Source organism: Notamacropus eugenii, chromosome 4 (assembly GCF_028372415.1).
Source record: "Notamacropus eugenii isolate mMacEug1 chromosome 4, mMacEug1.pri_v2, whole genome shotgun sequence".
Taxonomy (NCBI): domain Eukaryota; kingdom Metazoa; phylum Chordata; class Mammalia; order Diprotodontia; family Macropodidae; genus Notamacropus; species Notamacropus eugenii.
Window position 1 is genome coordinate 75,307,991 of NC_092875.1, and position 19,409 is coordinate 75,327,399.

Below are 19,409 nucleotides of genomic sequence, written 5' to 3' on the forward strand. Positions count from 1 at the left end.
TCTGCCACAGTCAAATGGGGGTACACTAAGGCTGAATGGTGCTCAGGGGTTAGGGGAAGGGATACCTAGGCACTAAAATGCCCTTGGGTTCTCAGGGGTGTGCTAGGGCCAATTCACTTCTTGAGAGCTGATGGTTAAATTTTCAGTGTGAGTATTAACATTAGAAATTGACAAACTTTACAAATGAGGGCTTAATTTATTGTTTTGTTAATTGTCTAGACTAGGGGTGGGGAACCTGTGGCTTTGAGGGCACATGTGGCCCTCTAGGTCCTCAAGTCTTGCCCTTCGACAGATCCAAACTTCATAGAACAAATCCCCTTAATAAAAGGATTTGTTCCGTAAAACTTGGAATTGGTCAAAAGGCTGTAGCCAAGGACCTAGAAAGATTCTCCACCGCTGATCTAGACTTAAGAATATGATGGATAAAATGCTAATGACATAGATCAAACTTAAAAATATGTTGTGGACACATTTCCACTCCCCTAGAGAGCTGGTTGTTAAACATTTACCAGCACATCCTTGATTTTCTTCTACTGCAGGTTCCTCATATATGGACGTTATTGCAGCCAGGTGGAGTCAGCCAGCAAGCACCTAGACCGGGTGGCCAACATGCGGGAGGACGTGCAGATGAAGCTGGAGGTTGGTGGGCTTGAAGTGGCTTGGGGAAGGAGGTGCTGGTAGGAACAACTAGTGCTTGGTTCATGACATTAGGCTGAGCTAACAGCAACAATAGCTTAAAATACCTAAATGACTGTTTTCATCAGTATTCATCATTCTCTCCCATGATGCAGATTACAACCCATCTATGTCTGTTCGTTCAGTACAGCTCTTTTTCACGTTTCCTCCCTTCCTGTGGTCTACCACAGGAGGATCAGTCAAAGTTTTGGAAGTCTTTCTTGATTTCCCTTGACACTATGAGGATACTATAGGCTATCCAACACCCTTGTTTTGCAGGTAAGAAACTGAGATCCAAATAGATTCGGTGCTTTGCCCATGATCATATAGGGAATGAGTAGAAGAGGTAGATTTTGAACTCAGCTCCTTTGACTCTAAATTCAGAGCTTCATTCTCCTTGACTGTCACTTCTATCTTCTTTTTTTCACTCATATGTTTCTTTGATGACTCCTATTACCCCAGTCTTCCTTCATGATTCTCTGTTAGTAATATATTACAATTTGCCCATGCCCACCATGTGCCTGTCCATTGCCCTCTGGGTGATGTTTAATTCTTCAGAGACTGTAGTGTTTCATGTTTCATAGCTGTTCAAGAATACCAGGAGAGTATATTAGCATTAAATGAATAGTGCCTTGTTTTCCCCCTGGAATAAGTCCTTTTCTCTGATGCCTCACTGTAGTATGAAAGTGACTGGGGGTTTTCCAGGTTATGTCAGCAAAGCATAAATTCTGTCAGGTTCTGTTACTCAGGAAAAGCTGCAAAGGTTACCGCAGACTGGGTCTGCTTGCTAAAGACAGTCCTAGAAGAATCTGGAGAGACAGAACAACTGAGAATGAGTTATTTGGCCATGATCACCCATGAAACAAAAATGCAAAATGGCCTTCATTTCTTGCCTGCTTCTGCAGTGATGATGGCAACACATGAAGAAAGGCGGTAGATGCAGCAAGAATCGAAGTTTTTAATACCCTGAATCAACTTTTCTCCTAGCCAATGATGCAATAAAAATGAGATCCTTGTCCAATAATTAACAAGGGTACATGCTACTGACGGGTCCTGAATCACATTCATCTTGACACTCTCACCCTACAGAAAACCAGCAGAAAGAAGGAATTTGCCTCTGGATGGAATGATGGCTCATTGTTTTGTTTTAAAGATAGCCAAATAAAGGAGCTGGTGGAATTGATTTTAGCCATGTGTCAAAAGGAAAAGAGGAGCATCATTTCATGGGACATTTAGCTATCAGGTATTGTACTCATTGTGATAAGAATTTGCAAAAAGAACCACCATCAAAACACCAACAGCTGATCTTGAGAATGAAGAGATAGAGAAATTCTACAAAAACCTAATAAAACTTTCTAAATTAAATCAACATATACTTTGATACGTGGAAACTTCAATGCATAAGTGGGAGTAGATGAGGATGGTGAAAACTATGATGGAAAATGTGGTTCAGGAGTAAGGAATGAGAAAAGCCAATGTCAGGTGAGCTACATAGAAACCTTACATTTATGCATCATAAATACTTTCTTTTGGAAGACTTTGGCCGTGGAGAAGACTGAATAGCATCTCAGAAAAGGACATTTATTTTATTTTATTTATTTTTCCACTGAATAGTATTTTATTTTTTCCAATTACATGTAAAGATACTTTTCAACATTCACTTTTATAATATTTTGAGTTCCAAATTTTTTTTCTCCCTCCTGCGGAAATTTATTTTACTTAGCAGAGAGAAATGAGTCATTGATGATATGAGGAGTCATCTCTGAATTATTAACTGTTTGTACGGTTATGCCACCAACTTGTTAGAGCAAAGATCAAAATTCTACCTGGTTCCTTCTAATCACTTTCTCAAGGATATCCTCAATGCGCACACATATATGTGTATGTATATACATATATGTGTAAGTATATGTCATGCATGTGTGTAAAATATGTGCATATGTGTAATATACTCAATGCACATATGCATGTGTGTATATATTTGTGTATATGTGTGTGCAATATGTGTGTGTAACATGTGCACATGTGTAATATAGTCAATGTACACACATTTGCATTGTGTATATACATGTGTGTGTGTGTAAAATGTGTGTATGTGTAATATACCTGTGTGTGAAAAAGTAGGCTTCAATAGTTTATTATTTTCCCTATCTTTTTTTATAGTAATAAGGTTCAAGTTGTGAGGAAAAGAAGTGAGGAAAAGATATATTGTATAATTAAAACAACTCAAATCTGATATGGCCAAACAAGTCTTTAAAAATTTTATTGATGCCTTTTATTTTTACATTATATGAGACAAATGATCAATGATACCATGAAATATGGGAGGAAAAAAGGATCGACACAAACTATAATAATTTCAAATAGATGTTAGCTGCTATTAACCAATCATCATAAAAAAGGGAACAAAGGAGTCTAAAAAAGTGCTTTAGCACATACCTGACTAATTTTTCGGGAGGAAAGATAAGGCTCCCATGGACTATGCCACTTTAGGACATAAACTGATTTGCAGAATCTTACAGATAAAAATGAGGGGTGATTATGAGTAATACCTAAGAAATTAGAGACAATTGATCAACAGGTATTTATTAAGTGCCTACTGGGTTCCAGGCATTGTGGTAGGTGCTGGGGATACGAATACAAAGAATGAAATGATTGCTACTTGTAATGAGCTTACATCCTACTGGGGATATATAAAATATTCACTGATAAGTCAATTCAGTTTATATGGCACATTAAATATCAATTTGGCAGCTGTATAGAGGATGGGTTAAAGACAGGAGAGCCTAGGTAAAGGGTGACCAGTAAGGAGGTCAGTGTAATAGTCCAAGGGAAGCATGATGAGGGCTCACACTAGTGTGATTTAATGTGAATAGAGAGAAGAAAAAAAGGGGCAGAGGAAAGATATCAAGGAAGTGGAATTATTAAGACTTGACACATGGAAGACTTGATATATGGAAGTGAAGGGGGAGCTATGAGTGGTAGCGGAGAGTTGAAGATGATACCTAAGTTGTGGACCTACGTGACTGAAAGTGGTGGCGCTTTGATAGAAATTGGGAAATTAGGAGGTATTGAAGTTTCAGGCGAATGATAATGAGTTCTGAGGTAGTGATGTCCAGCAAGGACTTGGAGATGTCCAACTGGAGTTCAAGTAAAGAGATGATGAGTGGCGATGTATATCTGAGAATAATTTGTAGAGAGATGATAGTCGAATCCATGATAGTCGAACCTAGAGAGAGAAGTCTCAGGACAGAAGGAGGGAAGTGGACGGGCCAAACCAATTAAAGAAAGTTTAACAAGAGACTCAACTAAGCAAAGTCATCCCAAGAATGAAGCTGGAAAGAAGGCAACAACAAATGGGAAAACTCTGAAGAGGTCTTTAAAAAAATAAGCTCTAAATAAGCATGGAGGACAGTAGAAGTATCACTCTGGCCTTACATTCCTGGAAGCGCTTAAAGGGAAGAAAGAAATGTCACTAAAGAAAACAAAGATGGACAAATAAACTGGATTAGAGCAAGTATTCCCAGAGGAGGTCCATGCTGGAGGTGACATAACTACGAGGACATTGAAAGATTAATTAATTTAGGTTTCTGAAGGAGGTGAAAATACCAATGATGTGGAAGCCAACAGCAACTTGAACCTTATTACTATAAAAAAAGATAGGGAAAATAATAAACTATTGAAGCCTACTTTTTCACACACAGGTATATTACACATACACACATTTTACACACACACACATGTATATACACAATGCAAATGTGTGTACATTGACTATATTACACATGTGCACACGTTACACACACATATGGCACACACATACACAAATATATACATACATGCATATGTGCATTGAGTATATTACACATATGCACATATTTTACACACATGCATGACATATACTTACACATATATGTATATACATACACATATATGTGTGCGCATTGAGGATATCCTTGAGAAAGTGATTAGAAGGAACCAGGTAGAATTTTGCAAGCAAAATTCCACCACAGACCACATTTTTTTCATCATGAAATTAAGTGAAAGATACAAATCTCCCATGTTGTTTGTTGACTATAAAAAATATTTGATTTGGTAAAGTAAAATGCTGACTTAAGCCCTCTCCTTCAACAAAGTGTCTGCTATGTATACACATCATAATACAAGATTCCTTTAAAGATACGGCAACAGATAACCTTGTTTGTCCAATTTGTGATCATTGAGATAAGGAGACACCTAAAAGTGGAAGGTCTACACTCAGAAAATGGGTTTGCTACTGTCATGGAAACGATCCAGCTCAGAGTTCAAGATGAAGAGGGGCTTTCCCCCATAGGATGCTGGACTCTAGATGCTACTGTTTGTGGATGCTACTGTGCTACTTTCATCAAGAAAAGAGTTTGTCTTAACTATCCACCTGGAAAAACTAAATGGATGAAGAGGACAAGGACTGTTTTTGCTTCTCTTTGTATCAGTTCCACTTAGCACAGTGCCTGGCAAATAGTAAACAACAATGCTTGTTGACTGACTGACTGGCATACAGTTGGTTGGAAAATCTATAGAACTCATATGTCAGTATAGGTGTATATGTATACGCACATATGGGCACTCACACATATATGTATGCCTACATGTACATACATGCACACATGTATGACACCAGATTTGAACAGGAGAAACTGCAGAATGGACTGAGTTGCCTTTGGAAAATTGTCAAGTTCTATGAATGATAAATCACAGGATTTGGAACTGGGAGGGACCACCTAGTCCAAACCCTTTAGTTTACAGCTAGGGAAACTGAGGCCTAAAGAAGTTAAATATCTTGCCCACAGTCATCAGATTGGTAAAGAGCTGAGCTCCCCAGCTTCCTGAGCTAGTGCTCTTTGTACCAGACAGCACCATAGTGATAATTATCATCATTCCTCTCCTCCAGTTCTCATAAGTTTACAAAGCACAGTCGTCACAATAGACCATGAGGAAGACAAGTATCATTATCTCCTTTTTCCAGATTTGGAAACTGAGTTCAGAGGAAGGGAAGTGACTTGTGTAAGGTCACACAGTTGGAATAATAACTGACCAACGATATCCTTTTTACATACATTATCTCACTTCAACCTCTAGTTCAACGAGTAGCCTTGTGGCTACTAGTGTTAGGTACACAGACATTATTCTTAGCCTTCTTATGTTACATGTGAGAAAGCTGAGGCTCAGAGAGGAGAGAAGCGGCTGTGACTTGCCTCTGGTTACCCAGCTGGTAAGTGTCAGTATGTTTGCAGTCAGACAGCAAGTGTGCTGGTAGATGATCAACAACCAGCTCTCCAACAAAACAAAACAAGCAAGCCGCAGCAACAAAACCCCAACCATATCTCGCTTTTAAGTTTAGTCTGCATTGTTCACTTTTTCTGTCACTTTAAATCTAGGCCAGAGGTGTCAAACTCGTTGCCTGTGCGCTATGTCCCAGTGCAGCTGCACCAGTCAACTGTAATTGGGAAATATTGAGCAAAATAAATATCATGTTACTATATGGTTTTCTAAATCAATGTGCTGCCCCCAGGGATCTTAACATACAGTCGAGTGGCCCCAGTTTGCTATAGCTGGTCTAGACGATCAGGAATTGATTGATAAATCGAGCCCTGACTTGTAGCATTTGTGGAACTTCCAAGATGTGAATGCTGAGTCTGAACGTCTTCTTCCCGATGGGCATGGGTCCGATTTGACTTTGGCTCGGCTCTGAACTTGCAAGACCAGCATTTTCTACTACGCCAGGACACCTCTGAGGAATTAGAGCTAGATTTGTCTCACAGTGCCCTGACAGCCCAGTGCTCTTTCTCTCATAGCCTACGAGCTCTGTTTCCTTAGTGGCTTCCCAGGTGAACTTGCTGCTTTCTAGAAGTAGGCATCTTTCTGCCTCTTAACCTCTCAAGGGCTTGACTTCTTGCCCAGAGGATGGTTAGACACAGGGAGACATGAGCTCACCTGACCTGGTTCCCTGACTTCTCCCCCCCACCCCCCCAGGAATGTTCCCAGAGAGCAAACAATGGGCGGTTCACCCTAAGAGATCTCCTCATGGTGCCCATGCAGCGGGTGCTAAAATACCATCTCCTCCTTCAGGTGAGTGCTCTAGCTTCCCATGGGGTGGCCCCTGCTGGGGAAGGGGAAGGGATGTCATAGCAACTTCAACCAATATGGGCTTGAGTGGTTCAGGGCACCTGAGTGACTAGCTTGGGTGGCGGGGGAGAGGGGAAAGCAGGGAGAGAGGGTACAAAAATAGTTGAAGAGAAATTGTTCCACTTTACCTGGTGTGAATCAGTTTCCTTAGAGAAAGGTATAGGGGACTTGGGGGAGTGATGGGAGAAACTGGGCAGGTAGACCCTTCTCTTACTTCTGAACCTTTGGCCTTGCCTAGGAGCTGGTGAAGCATACAACGGATGCCACAGAGAAGGAGAATATGCGGCTGGCTCTGGATGCCATGAGGGTGAGAAGGAGAAAGGGAAGGGTGTGTGTGTGTGTGTGTGTGTGTGTGTGTGTGTGTGTGTGTGTGTGTGTGTGTGTGTGTGTGTGTGTGTAGCTACAACAGACTAGGGACAACTCCTGGCATTGGGGGAGACTTGAGAAACACAGACATAAGACACAGAAGGTAGGCAGTTCCCGGTGTAGATAAAATGGGTGATAGAGTCATAGCTGGAGGATCTGAGTGAGAATATGGACATGAATATTTCTGATATTTCTTGCCTGTGTAACCTTGGAGAAGTCGTTTTCTCTGTCTTGACCTCAGATTCCACTTTTGTGAAATGAAGAACTTGAGTTAGATAATTGTTCAAAGGCCCTCCTGGCTCTTAGTTCTGGGGTCTTTTGGGAACTGGGGTCTCCCCCGTCCTCCGCTTGAGGACCCCTATTGCCCACACCTGACTCAGGGCTGCTCTGTCTTCTTTACCCCCAGGATTTGGCCCAGTGTGTGAATGAGGTCAAGAGGGACAATGAGACGCTGAAGCAGATCACCACCTTCCAGCTCTCCATTGAGAACTTGGTGAGGTTTGGGGCTCTGGACAAAATAGGGCATCCCTGTGGGGAACTGGCCTGGGGAGACAGGCAAGAAGATTCTGTCATCCACAGTGCCAGCCTGTGTCCTCTTTCCCTCTTTCATCCCTAGACCAAGAACCTGGCACCCTATGGACGACCCAAGATCGATGGGGAACTCAAGATCACCACATCAGAGAGGAGATCCAAGATAGATAGGTACCAATTCTGCCCAGCTTCCTCCCAAGCCTCCAGACACCATCGCTTATTAGAGCAGGGGTTAATAACATTAATAATGGACTTCTTAGGCGTTTCATAGGATTACATAGGAAACCCACTGTAGTGAAATAAAGATGTATTTTTTTTCCCCAATCCAAGCAAATGGACCATTTGAAATCTATCCATGAAGCCCTTGAAGTCTATAGACTCCAGGTGAAGACCCCTTATACTAGAAGCTTATCCTTCCCCCTCCCTCCCCCCAGTCCTCTTCCTGGTCCCCAATTTAGTCTGCAGATAGTCTATATGCATTAAGTATATACTTACTTGGGTTTGGAAATGCAAGATCTGCAAATTTAGAGAATCCACCCCAAATGTTCATGCAGACTGTTTGTCCCTGATCTGTGGTAGAGCATTCCAAGTTCATGTTGATCTGGTCAGCCACAGTTGGCCACAGTGTAACTTGACTCTAACATAGTGATATCATTTTGGTCCTCTTTGAGAATGAAGGACAACAACCAACCAACTTTGGGTTCATGTAGTTTTCCCACAGTGGAGTGAATGGAAGCTCCGTAAGGCAGGGGACATTTCACTTTTGTCTTGTATGCTCAATGCCTGGCACATAGTAGGTATGTAATGAAAACATGTTAAATGAATTAATGAAGAAATGAATGAATGAAAGTGAGGCTGGAAGAAGAACGGGGAAAGCCACTGGCATTCCCTGGCTCAGAGGCTCCACCTTAGGGCCTGGCTCCTCCTATTCCCTGCTCCAGGTACGCTTTCCTGCTGGACAAAGCCCTGCTCATCTGTAAAAGGCGAGGAGACATCTATGACCTAAAGGACTTTGTGAACCTGCCCAGCTACCAGGTCCGAGACGACTCCTCTGGGGAGCGAGACAACAAGAAGGTACCTTGTCTGAGGATGGCTGGGCTCCTGCCTGGTGGGGGTGAGGTGGGGAATTGACAAGAGGAGACATGAAGGTCACCCCATAGGCAGAGGCGGAAGCCCTGCCACCCTATCTCCTTCACATATGTGGGTGATTGGGTCTCTCAGTTTGGGGGCTCCCTTGGGTGGGAGAGGGATGTAAGAGCCAGAACTTTCCCTGACCACCTTCTCCTGGCTTCCCCAGTGGACCCACATGTTTCTCCTGATCGAGGACCAGGGCACCCAAGGCTATGAGCTCTTCTTTAAGACAAGAGAACTGAAGAAGAAATGGATGGAACAGTTTGAGATGGCCCTGTGAGAACTGGCCCCAGGCTCCCCAGCCCCTCCTTAACCTTAGCTCCTGTTCCAGCCCAGGCTGCAGGAATCTAGGATGGTCCCCGAGAAGCAGCAAAGTGGGTGGAGAGGGAAGGGTGCTGAATGAAGGGAATGGTGAGCTGGAGGTGACCTCAGTCAGGTTCCTTCTGTCTGGGCCTTCCAAGGCTTGGACTAAATGTTCTCTGGCAGATCTTCTAGCTCTATGCAGGGAGAGTCATGGGGAACTTCTGTGCTCCACCAGTCCAGGCCTCCTTTTCTCTTCCCTTCCCCCTCCCTGGGCCACAACTGACCCCTTCTCTTTCGATGCCTCCAGTTCCAACATTTACCCTGAGAATGCCACTGCCAATGGCCATGACTTCCAGATGTTCTCCTTCGAGGAGACAGCTTCCTGCAAAGCCTGCCAGATGTTGCTGAGGTGGGGGCCGATGCTTTCTAGAGTGACTGGTGTGTGTGTGGGGAGGGTCTGAGGCCCCAGTTCTGGGTTGCATACTATCTTTCACCAAGGAACCATGTTCCCAAATCCTGGCTGGTGGGTCCCCTGGTTTAAGTTTCTAGGTACTAGGGGCCTGGGGATTTCAGCCTAGGGTTCAGAGTTAAGAGACCAAATCCTTTGTTCTGTCACTGAGTCCTCTGCCCTCAGTTTCCCCATTTATAAAGTGAGCTGAGGAGGTCCCTTCTAATTCTAACACTCTGGGTACCTCTTCTCCCACACCCACCCCTATCCATAGGAGGGAGATTGAGGGATTCAGAGGCAGGCAGGGCAGGACTCATTAAAGTACCCCCAACCCTACTCCCAGAGGTACCTTCTACCAGGGATATCGCTGCCACCGCTGCCGGGCACCTGCTCACAAGGAGTGTCTGGGGAGGGTGCCTCCCTGTGGCCGACATAGCTCAGGTAAGTGGGGCAAGGCTGTACTGGGCACACAGTTATGGAGGGGCTAGCAGGGGTAACTATGGGGGACCATGGTAAGTGTGTGTGGGGAGTTTCAGGCTGCTTGCCTTTTTGGTATTTAGGGGAGAGTGTGTATGTGTGTTTGTGGTGGGGGGATATACTTCCCCTTTTCCCCTAGGGTCTCTGACATCAGAGTGACTCCCTTTTCTTGCTTCCTCATAGATCATGGGACAACCATGAGAAAGGTAAGGCAAGTCCCTGTTCCCAGAGTAGCAGCAGGGTCAGGCTTGAGGGTGGTCTTGGGGGTAAGAGAAGAAGTCAAGACCAGAATTGGAACCTACAAATCCGGTCTTCCAGCTCTGGGAATGGTGGCATCTAGATCAGGAAAGTAGACCCAGGACCAGTGATCAAAAGCTGGAAATGGGGAAGCAGGGAATAGGACAGTGTCTGGCTTGGGGCTGAGTCTGGACTTGGGATTTAGGAGAGGAGTCTGAGGACTGTAGAATGGGATATATAGTTTGGGAAGGAGAGAAGGATTTGGAATGAATGGGATCTTAGACTATATTTAAATCGTGCCTCCAACATTTCCTAGCTATATGACATTGAGTCCCTTAATTTCTATGGGCCTCAGTTTCCCTCTATGTAAAATGGGGATGATCATCCTTGTGCTCTTTTCCTCCCTACTTTTCCTGGGTATCTAGAAGAGGAAGATGGGATGGAAAGAGGGCAGGAATGGCAAGAGTTAGGGGCCACCCTCCTCCCTTTTCTTCTTAGCACAAGACAAGCCGATTGGCCCAGGACAAGAGGAGGAATGACCTGGGTGAGTCCCTCTGGAAGAAGTCCTATCTGGGCTCAGATGGGGCTGGGTGGTGGCTGGGAGAGGAAGAAAATGCCCCAGAGACCTTCCACATCCTCCTCCTGGGAGCAACCTGACGTGTGCTCCCCTAGCCTCCCCAGTCATCTGGAAGCTGAGTGCTGACTACCCTTCCTCTTTTCCTCCCCTACCTTGTTCCTCAGGCTTGCCCAAGATGGAGGTATGCCAGGAGTACTATGGGCTGCCTCCTCCCCCTGTAGCCTTTGGCCCTTTCTTGAGGCTGAACCTAGGAGACATTGTGGAGCTGACCAAGGCAGAGGCTGAGCAGAACTGGTGGCAGGTGAGAGATTGCGGGTAGACAAATAGAGGAGATAGATGAGAAGATTGACAGGCAGCTTAATGGAGAAGCAGCTAGACACACTTGTTCTGTCCTCCTCTGCCCCCATAATGCCTCTTTCTCAATGTCATCCCTCTTCCCCTGATACGTAGGGCAGGAACACGGCTACCAATGAGACAGGCTGGTTTCCTTGCAAGAAAGTCAAGCCCTATGTTCATGTGAGTGTGGCCTGGGCCTCTGTCCCAGGTCCAGTTGGGCCAGGGAGGGGGAGTAACCATGGGAGGATTGTTGTGTAGCTATCCCAGGTTCCCCTGGGGCAGGGAGGAGGTGGGGAGCTGAGGTTTCCATGGTCTTGGAGTGTTCTATCTGATCCCACTGTCTCTTCTGTGTATTTCTTAGGGCCCCCCACAGGACCTGTCTGTCCATCTCTGGTGAGTTTGGGGACACAATTCCCTCCCCTCAAATGGTGTTCTGATCTCTTCAGGCCAAGGTGTCAGGACATGGTATGAGAGGCAGGGGCAGGGCCACAAGATTCAGCATTATATATAGAACACTGGACCCAGTGTCAGGCTGAACCATGTTCAAATCTTGCCTCAGACCCTTCTTGGCTATGTGACTTAAGCCAGTCACTTAATCTCACTGTCTCTCAATTTCCTGATCTATAAAAGGGGGCTAATAATAGAGTTTGTGTCACAGGGCTGTTTTGAAGAGCAAATGAAATAATATATGCAAAGCTCTTTGTAAACCTTAAGATGATTAGATAGATAAAGTATTTAATTAGTGCTTACTATCTGCCATAAGGCAGCTAGGTGGTGCAGTGGATAGAGCGTTCTGGGCTTGAAATCAGGAAGACCTGGGTTCAAATCCAGTCTCAGATGCTAACTAGCTTTGTGTCCCTGGGCAAGTCACTTCACCCTGTTTGCCTCAGTTTCCTCATGTATAAAATGAACTGGAGAAGGAAATGGCAAATCACTCCAGTATCTTTGCCAAGAAAACCCTAAGTGGAGTCATGGAGCATCGGACAGGACTGAAATAACTGAACAGTGACAAAAATGTACGGCTGGCATAGGGCTAAGCCAGGGCTGGGAACACAAATACAAGTACAAAGAGAGACAAGTCCTTGCCCTCAAGGAGCTTACATTTTTATGGGGGAAGACAAGGGAGAGTTGAGAGTACCTGTTGTGGAGCTGGCCTGGAAGCAGTATGGAGACCTGGTTCAGGACACAGTGAGGAGAACACTTATCTATTAATCAATCTTGAACACCTACTGTGTATCAGGTACTGTGCTGAGCACTACGGATACAAGAGGTGGCCTTCAAGGAGTCTAATGGGGGAGACAGCGTACAAACAAATATTTACAAAGCAAGTTACGTATAGATAAATAGGAAACAATTAAAAGTGGTAAGGCACTGAAATTAAGAGGGATTAGGAAAAGCTTCTTATAGAAGGTGACCCTTAAGGTACTATATAAATCTTCATTAGTGTTGGGATTATTATGAAATCATAGGGATGGAAGGGACATCAAAGGTCAGCACAGAGTCTAGTGTATCACCTAGGTGTTTAATAAATGATTCTCCATCTATCCAGCCCAATCCCATTATACAGATAAGCAAACTGAGGGGAAGGGAGCTGTTTAAGGTCACACATGGAAGAAATGGATAACACTGATTAATAACTGAAGTTTACAAATGATTTTAAAGTTCATAAGGTTTTTTTTATATCCATCATCTTAGTTATTTCTTACCATATCCTTGTGAGATAGTTTCTACAGGTATTATTATTTCCATTTTATAGATGGGCAAATAAGTGCCCAGAGAGATACCAGTATTTTGGCCTAAGTCACCCAGCCAGTAAGTGTATCAGACAAGATCTGAACCCTGGTCTCCAACAATAGCCAGGGCGCCATATTGCCTCTCTCCTACTGCCAGGTCCTCTGACTTCCAATCTTCCACGCTTTTCACTGCCTCAATGAGGTGGAGTCTGGCTTTTCTTCAGTCTCTTACTTCATACAAGACACAGAATTAGAGACATAGTCAAATTAAAAAACATGACCACAATAATAGCCTCTCATCTACTCTCACTGAATACTTTCTTTTCCATTATCTGATCCTGGAATGCAACCCTCAGCACACCCCTGGGAGGAGGCCCTTGTGCTGGGCTGTGCTTGGCCAGGAGAGGTGGATCCGGCCCAGTCCCTGTCCTGGGGGAGCCCACAGTCTTGCTGGGAGGGGTGCGGGGACAAGACTCATCCGCTATCCAAAGGCGTTTAAATTGTGACTCAGAGGCTCAGAGATTTAGAGCTGGAAAGTATCTTCAAGGTCACTGAGTCCTAACTTCTCCTTTTACAGATGAGGGAAATGAAGCCTAGGAGTTGTGACTTTTCCAAGGTCACAAAGGCTAAATGCTGGAGCTGAAATGAGAAACTAGGTCCTCTGACTCCACATCCCCTGCCCTTCCCAAGGTGCCTCACTGGCTCAGTTTATATGAATTTGATGAATACTCATTGTTGGAAGGGGCAGCTCAGTGGCACAGTGGACAGAGTGCCCACTGGGCCTTCAGTCAGGAAGACCTGAATTCAAATCCAGCCTCAGACATTTACTAGCTGTGTGACCTTGGGCAAGTCAGTTAACCCTGTTTGTCTCAGTTTTCTCATCTTAAAATGAGCTGGAGAAGGAAATGGCAAACCACGTTAGTGTCTTTGCCAAGAAAACCCCAAATGAGGTCATGAAGAGTCAGACATGATTGAAACAGCTGAACAACATTGTTGAAAGAGTAGGGCACTTGTCTAAATCAAGGTCTGTCTATGACTGTGTGTACTGAGTTCTATGTACTCCCCCACCCCCATCCCGTTGGGGTGGCATAGCTCAGTGGTTAGGGGGCTGGATTTGGCTTTGCTGATTATTAGTTTTGTGACACTTAGTCTCCTCTATTTCCTCTCTGTGTCTCTGTTTCCTCCTCTGTAAAATGGGGATCATAATAACATCTACGTCATAGGAGAGAGGCAAATGAGATAATAGATCTAAGACGCTTAGCAAACCTTAAGGCACCATGCAGAATGTCTGCTGTAAATATTATGGGACTAATGGGGTGGGGGCAGGGTTGGTGTTCCTGTGGTGATCGTATTTGGGGTCAAGAGACCCCAGGTTCAGATTTCAACTCTGCTGAGGACTTCTTGAGCCTTGATGGTACTTTTCTAATGCCTTTTCTCCATCCCACTCCATCTTCTTGGCTGCATTTTTAAAGAAGCCTTGGGAGGGCCCTGCTTAACCCAATGAATGAAGAGTTTCTGCAGCTGTGATTGGCTAGGGGTACGGGTGGTGGGGAGAGGTACCTGGCCTGCAGTCACCCCCTTCCTTTGTGGTTATCTGTCTGGCAGGTATGCAGGCCCTATGGAGCGTGCAGGAGCAGAAAGCATCCTCACCAATCGTTCTGATGGGACCTTCCTGGTTCGGCAGAGGGTGAAGGACAGTGCGGAGTTTGCCATCAGTATCAAGTAACTTGCCCCTGGCCTGGGTTTCTCCAGATTTGTCCCTGCCCTTCTGCCCACTCCCCCCATAGAACAAAGGGACCATAGGCTCAGAGAGAGAAGGGACCCTGGAGGCCATTTAGTCCCACCCCACCCTGGCCCCCACTGCCACCCCGCCATTTTATAGAAGAGGAGCCTGAGACCCAAGGGGAAGGGACTTGCCCAAGGTCACATAGGCAGTATCAGATTTGATACAGGATTTGAACCTGGTCTCTGGACTTCCAAGCCAGGGCTCTACTGTGCCCTTCTTGCTGCTGAGTTGGACTGGATCTTAAAGGGGATCAAGTCCAGTGAATAGCCAGGGACCCCTCCTATAACATCCTGGACAAGTCGCCATTCAATGTCCATTTGAGGGCCTTCAGGGATAGGGGGCTCCCTCCCTGCCAAGGCTTCCCCATTCTAATTGCTAGGAAAATCTTTCTGTACATCAGATCTCCAGCTGCCTCTTCATCCTTTACCTACTGGACCTAATTCTGTTCTCTGGGGCCAAGCAGAATGAATAAAACTGCTCTTCTTCATGACAGCCCTTCGAAGATTTGGACAGTTATCCCATCCCCATTTTCTGCCAAAGATCCTCAGATCCATCATTTGGTCGTCATATAACCTGGTGTTCCCCAGCCTCAGACATTTACTAGCTGTGTGACCCTGGGCAGGTCACTTACCTCAGTTTTCTCATCTGTAAAATGGGGATAATAATAGCACCTTTCTCTGAGGGTTGCTGTGAAGCTCAAATACAATGATAATTGTAAAACTGGGCACTACATAAATGTTAGCTATTATTATGCTGGTCACCCTCCTCTGTCCTCCTCTGTGCCTCAACTCCTCCAAAATGTGATTCCAAAACCAATTTCAGCCTTTCAGACAGGATCTGACCAGGCAGACCATCATGGGACTGTTGCATTCCTTGTTTTGGACACTGTGCCTCTCTTAAATCAGTCTTCAATGGCACTAGCTTATGTGACTGATGCAGGATTCAGTAGCATGGCTACTCCTACAACCTGGCACTATCAGTTTTTGACACTTGGTTCAAGGCTTTCTCTATGATGTCCCATAGCTTGCACCAGCCCAGCCCTGGTAGAATAGAGCCCCAGGTGATGTCTGTTGGAAGAGGTTCTGGGTCAGTACTAGGGAGCTGAGTGCCCTGCTCTCTGATGGAGGCCGGGGCTGTATGCCCAGTGGATGCTCCCTCCTGACAGGTTGCCAGTCCTGCTTCCAAAGATGGGCCAGATGTCCTGGAGTCCAAATATTCCCTGTTTGTCCCATGGCAGGTCATAAGTGTGGGGAGGAAGATGGCATTCTGCCTGGGATCCCAGAAAAAGTCCTGGTTGGCATTTCTGTCTGTGTCCGTCTGTCTGGGCAGGTTCAATGTGGAAGTGAAGCACATTAAGATCATGACAGCGGAGGGGCTGTACCGGATCACGGAGAAGAAGGCGTTCAGGGGGCTCGTGGTGAGGACCCTGCAGGATGGGGGTGGGTGTGTGGGAAAGGGGTCTGGTGTCATGTCTGGGGGGGCTGGATGTGTGTGTGTGTGCATGTGTGTGTTTGTGTAGGCATGGGTGTACGTGTACCTGGGAGGATGTGAAGGGGGGTATGTGTGTTTCCTAAGGCCCCTCCCAGAGACAATCGTCTTCCCTCCTAGTCTCAGGGTTCCCAGGGGCCTGGATGGCTCTCTTAAGCTCAGCCAGGCCCAGTTTGGTCACGTTTTCGGGGCAGCCCCCAAACCGAGGATTCCAAACTGCTCCCTGTGTTTTCCTCCCAGGAGCTGGTGGAGTTTTATCAGCAAAACTCCCTGAAGGATTGCTTCAAGTCCCTGGACACGATGCTGCAGTTCCCTTATAAGGAGCCTGAGAGGAGGGCCATTGCCAGAGCCCCAGGTAGACTCTTAAGGGGCAGTCTGGAGTCTTGAGTCCTGTGTTCAAATCCCACTTTACCACCAATTCTTCATGACCTACTCAAGCCATTTCTGGGCCTCAATTTCCCTGTCTGTAAAACATGGCAGTCGGCCATTTGGTTTCTAAGGTTCCTTTCAGCTTCACTTTTTAGGAGTTTGTGACCTGGATCCCAGAGAAATGAATGAAAGAAAAAGTATTTAATAAGTTCTTACCATGTACCAAGTTAAGTGCTATCGTCGGTCTGCAAATACAACAACACATCCAGTGCTGCCCGCAAGGAGATTCCACTGTAGCGGGGAGGAGACAATACACCAAGGAGAGTGGGCCTGTGCACACCTCCTCTTCTATGCTCTCTGTCTCTCTGTGTTTCTCTTTTTCCTTTGCATCTGTCTCTGTCTCTTTGTCCCTCTGTCTCTGCCTCATACACTCACATGTAATTCTAGTCACCTATTGAAAGAACACACAGAAAAGAACATACATATTAAATCTATCCCTTCTGCCCCCAACACACACACACACACACACACACACACACACACACACACACACACACACACACACACACCACATACCCTCCCCCCACCCTCACTCCAGAGAATAGAAACCAGGGAGGGGTGGTGAATAGGCGTTTATTAAGCACCTACTTTGTGCCTGGCACCAGGCTGAGCAGGAGGGGAATACTGATACAAAAGCAGACAACCCTTGCCCTTAGGGACCTTCCATTCTGATAGCAGGAGATAGCATTGATGGGTTGGTAGTGGCTAAGGACGTGTCTGCAGGGAATGTGGGGGAAAGCCTCATGGTTCTCCAGGGGCACAGAGTAGAGGGATTTAGCTCTTCCTAGGCACGATTCCTGGTGGGCTCAGGGAAGGCCTTGGAGGTTCCTTCCATCTCTGAGATCTGGGGCTTATGTGTGTGATTGGAGGTAAGGAACAGGACTTGACAGAGGGTGTCCCCCTGGGGCCAGGGCGAGTGAAGGCTTAGCGCTGTCCAGCTCTGGGGTCCCCCGCTATAACGGAAGGGTCAGATGGAGTCAGCAATGGCTGGGCAGCAGAGGGGGCTGCATTCACCAGGGCAGGCAGACATGTTCTGAAAGGCCTGTCTTCCTGGGCAGCATCTTTGTCTAAGAGGAGCTTTTCTATGGGGGCCACCTGCTGTCCACATTTCCCCTCTACCCCCCTGCTTGTTCTGATGTGCCAGCTGCTTCATCTGGGCCTCTGGCATTGAGGTACCAAGCAGGCTGTAAGGTGGCTCTTGTCTTCAGCTGCAGGGAACACCAGATACTTTGGGTCAGCCAAAGCTCGTTATGACTTCTGTGCCCGGGATCGCTCGGAACTGTCCCTCAAGGAGGGTGACATCATTAAGATTATCAGCAAGAAGGGACATCAGGGCTGGTGGCGAGGGGAGATCTATGGCCGGGTGAGCTGGGCCTGGGCTGAGGCCAGGGAGGGTACGGGAGGCAAGGAAGGGGGCCAGATGGAGTGGGGGGTGGGGAGGAGGCTGAGGCCAGACTGTAGAGGCCTCATATATTAAACTGAGGGGTTGGAGTCTAGGCTTCATCCCATAGACCGGGTGTTCTTCACCATTTTTAGGTGACCTATGGAGTCCCTTCTCAGAAAATATTTTCAAAAGTATTTTATTTAATACATAAGGTGATGAAGAAAAATAATTTTACTGTAAAAAAGTTGTCCATATTTTAAAAAACCCAAGTGTACAGACCCAGGTTAAGAAACCTTGCTGTCAGCCGTGGGGAACTGCTGGAGGCAGGCAAAGGGTGGCTCCACACCCGCCCTCCTTCCAATGTCAGAAGATGCTACCCAGCAGAGCTGGCAGGGCACATCCAGGGGGGCCCGTGGCCAGTTCTAATCTTACCCTCTCTCTCTTCCTGCCTCTTTTTAGATTGGCTGGTTTCCATCTAATTACGTGGAGGAAGACTATTCAGAGTACTGCTGAGGCTGGGAGCCGGGTTTCTCCAGAGCTGAGGCACTGCCTGAAGCAGGGACCTTTGAGAATGGCCTGAGGGGGACCACTCAGGGTCCCTAGGAGGGCTCTCATCAATTCTCAGGCCCAGGCCCCGGGATTGTTAATTTATGAAACTTTGGCTTCCTCCTTAATTGAAGGAAGTCAATTTAAAGAAAGATATAAAAGAAGAGGATGGGGGGGGTTCTTTCCTGAGAATGGGGGTGCTCCTTGCCCGCAAAGAGCCTGACAGCTCAGCTCTGACGGGCCAGAAAGAAGAAAGGGAGCTTTAATGTTGGCAAGGGGGTGAGAGGAGAGATGAGCTGGGGTTGAGTCCTGCCTGACAGAGGCTAGGTGGCCCCCAGGTTGGAGGGGGGCTGCCCTATCTCTCTGTCAACCTTACCACTTCCTGCTCCACGCTATCCTTCCTCCCTCCCCCCATCACCACATGTGGGTGCATACACACATGCTCTTGCTCACACACACATACATACACACACACATCCCCACTGGTAGTCACAGTCGTGTGTTGACAGAGACACAAAATCCCAGACATGTAGAAGATATGTTCAGCCATACAGAATCACATGTGTAACACATCTACAAATAAAGACTTTACATAAGTTGTTTTCTTTCTTTGAGACTCAGTTTCCCCACCTGTAAAATGAGGGTACAACTATTGGTGTGAAATGGAAAGAACACTAGATTTGGACCCAAAAAGCTTTGTCTAGAATCCACTTATTAGCGAATGACCTTGGTCAACTTATTTCATTTCATGAGCCTTTCTTTTCTTACCTGAAAGCCAGAGGGGTAACAGAGCAGGT

General features: G+C 46.1%; 1 protein-coding gene across 1 annotated transcript in view; it reads left to right on the forward strand.

Annotated features, from left to right (window-relative positions):
- Positions 1-19,208, forward strand: part of VAV1 (vav guanine nucleotide exchange factor 1) — a 38,180-nt gene extending 18,972 nt beyond the window's left edge. Inside the window, exons 9-27 of the mRNA XM_072602045.1 lie at positions 540-639; positions 6,688-6,783; positions 7,079-7,147; positions 7,613-7,699; positions 7,823-7,908; positions 8,679-8,811; positions 9,035-9,144; positions 9,479-9,580; positions 9,963-10,060; positions 10,280-10,302; positions 10,832-10,877; positions 11,075-11,211; positions 11,361-11,426; positions 11,608-11,639; positions 14,585-14,701; positions 16,095-16,182; positions 16,494-16,608; positions 17,891-18,045; positions 18,526-19,208. Coding sequence (XP_072458146.1) covers positions 540-639; positions 6,688-6,783; positions 7,079-7,147; positions 7,613-7,699; positions 7,823-7,908; positions 8,679-8,811; positions 9,035-9,144; positions 9,479-9,580; positions 9,963-10,060; positions 10,280-10,302; positions 10,832-10,877; positions 11,075-11,211; positions 11,361-11,426; positions 11,608-11,639; positions 14,585-14,701; positions 16,095-16,182; positions 16,494-16,608; positions 17,891-18,045; positions 18,526-18,579 — 1,714 coding nt within the window. The 3' untranslated portion in view covers positions 18,580-19,208. The remainder of the gene's footprint in view (positions 1-539; positions 640-6,687; positions 6,784-7,078; positions 7,148-7,612; positions 7,700-7,822; positions 7,909-8,678; positions 8,812-9,034; positions 9,145-9,478; positions 9,581-9,962; positions 10,061-10,279; positions 10,303-10,831; positions 10,878-11,074; positions 11,212-11,360; positions 11,427-11,607; positions 11,640-14,584; positions 14,702-16,094; positions 16,183-16,493; positions 16,609-17,890; positions 18,046-18,525) is intronic.
- Positions 19,209-19,409: the final 201 nt, after the last annotated feature.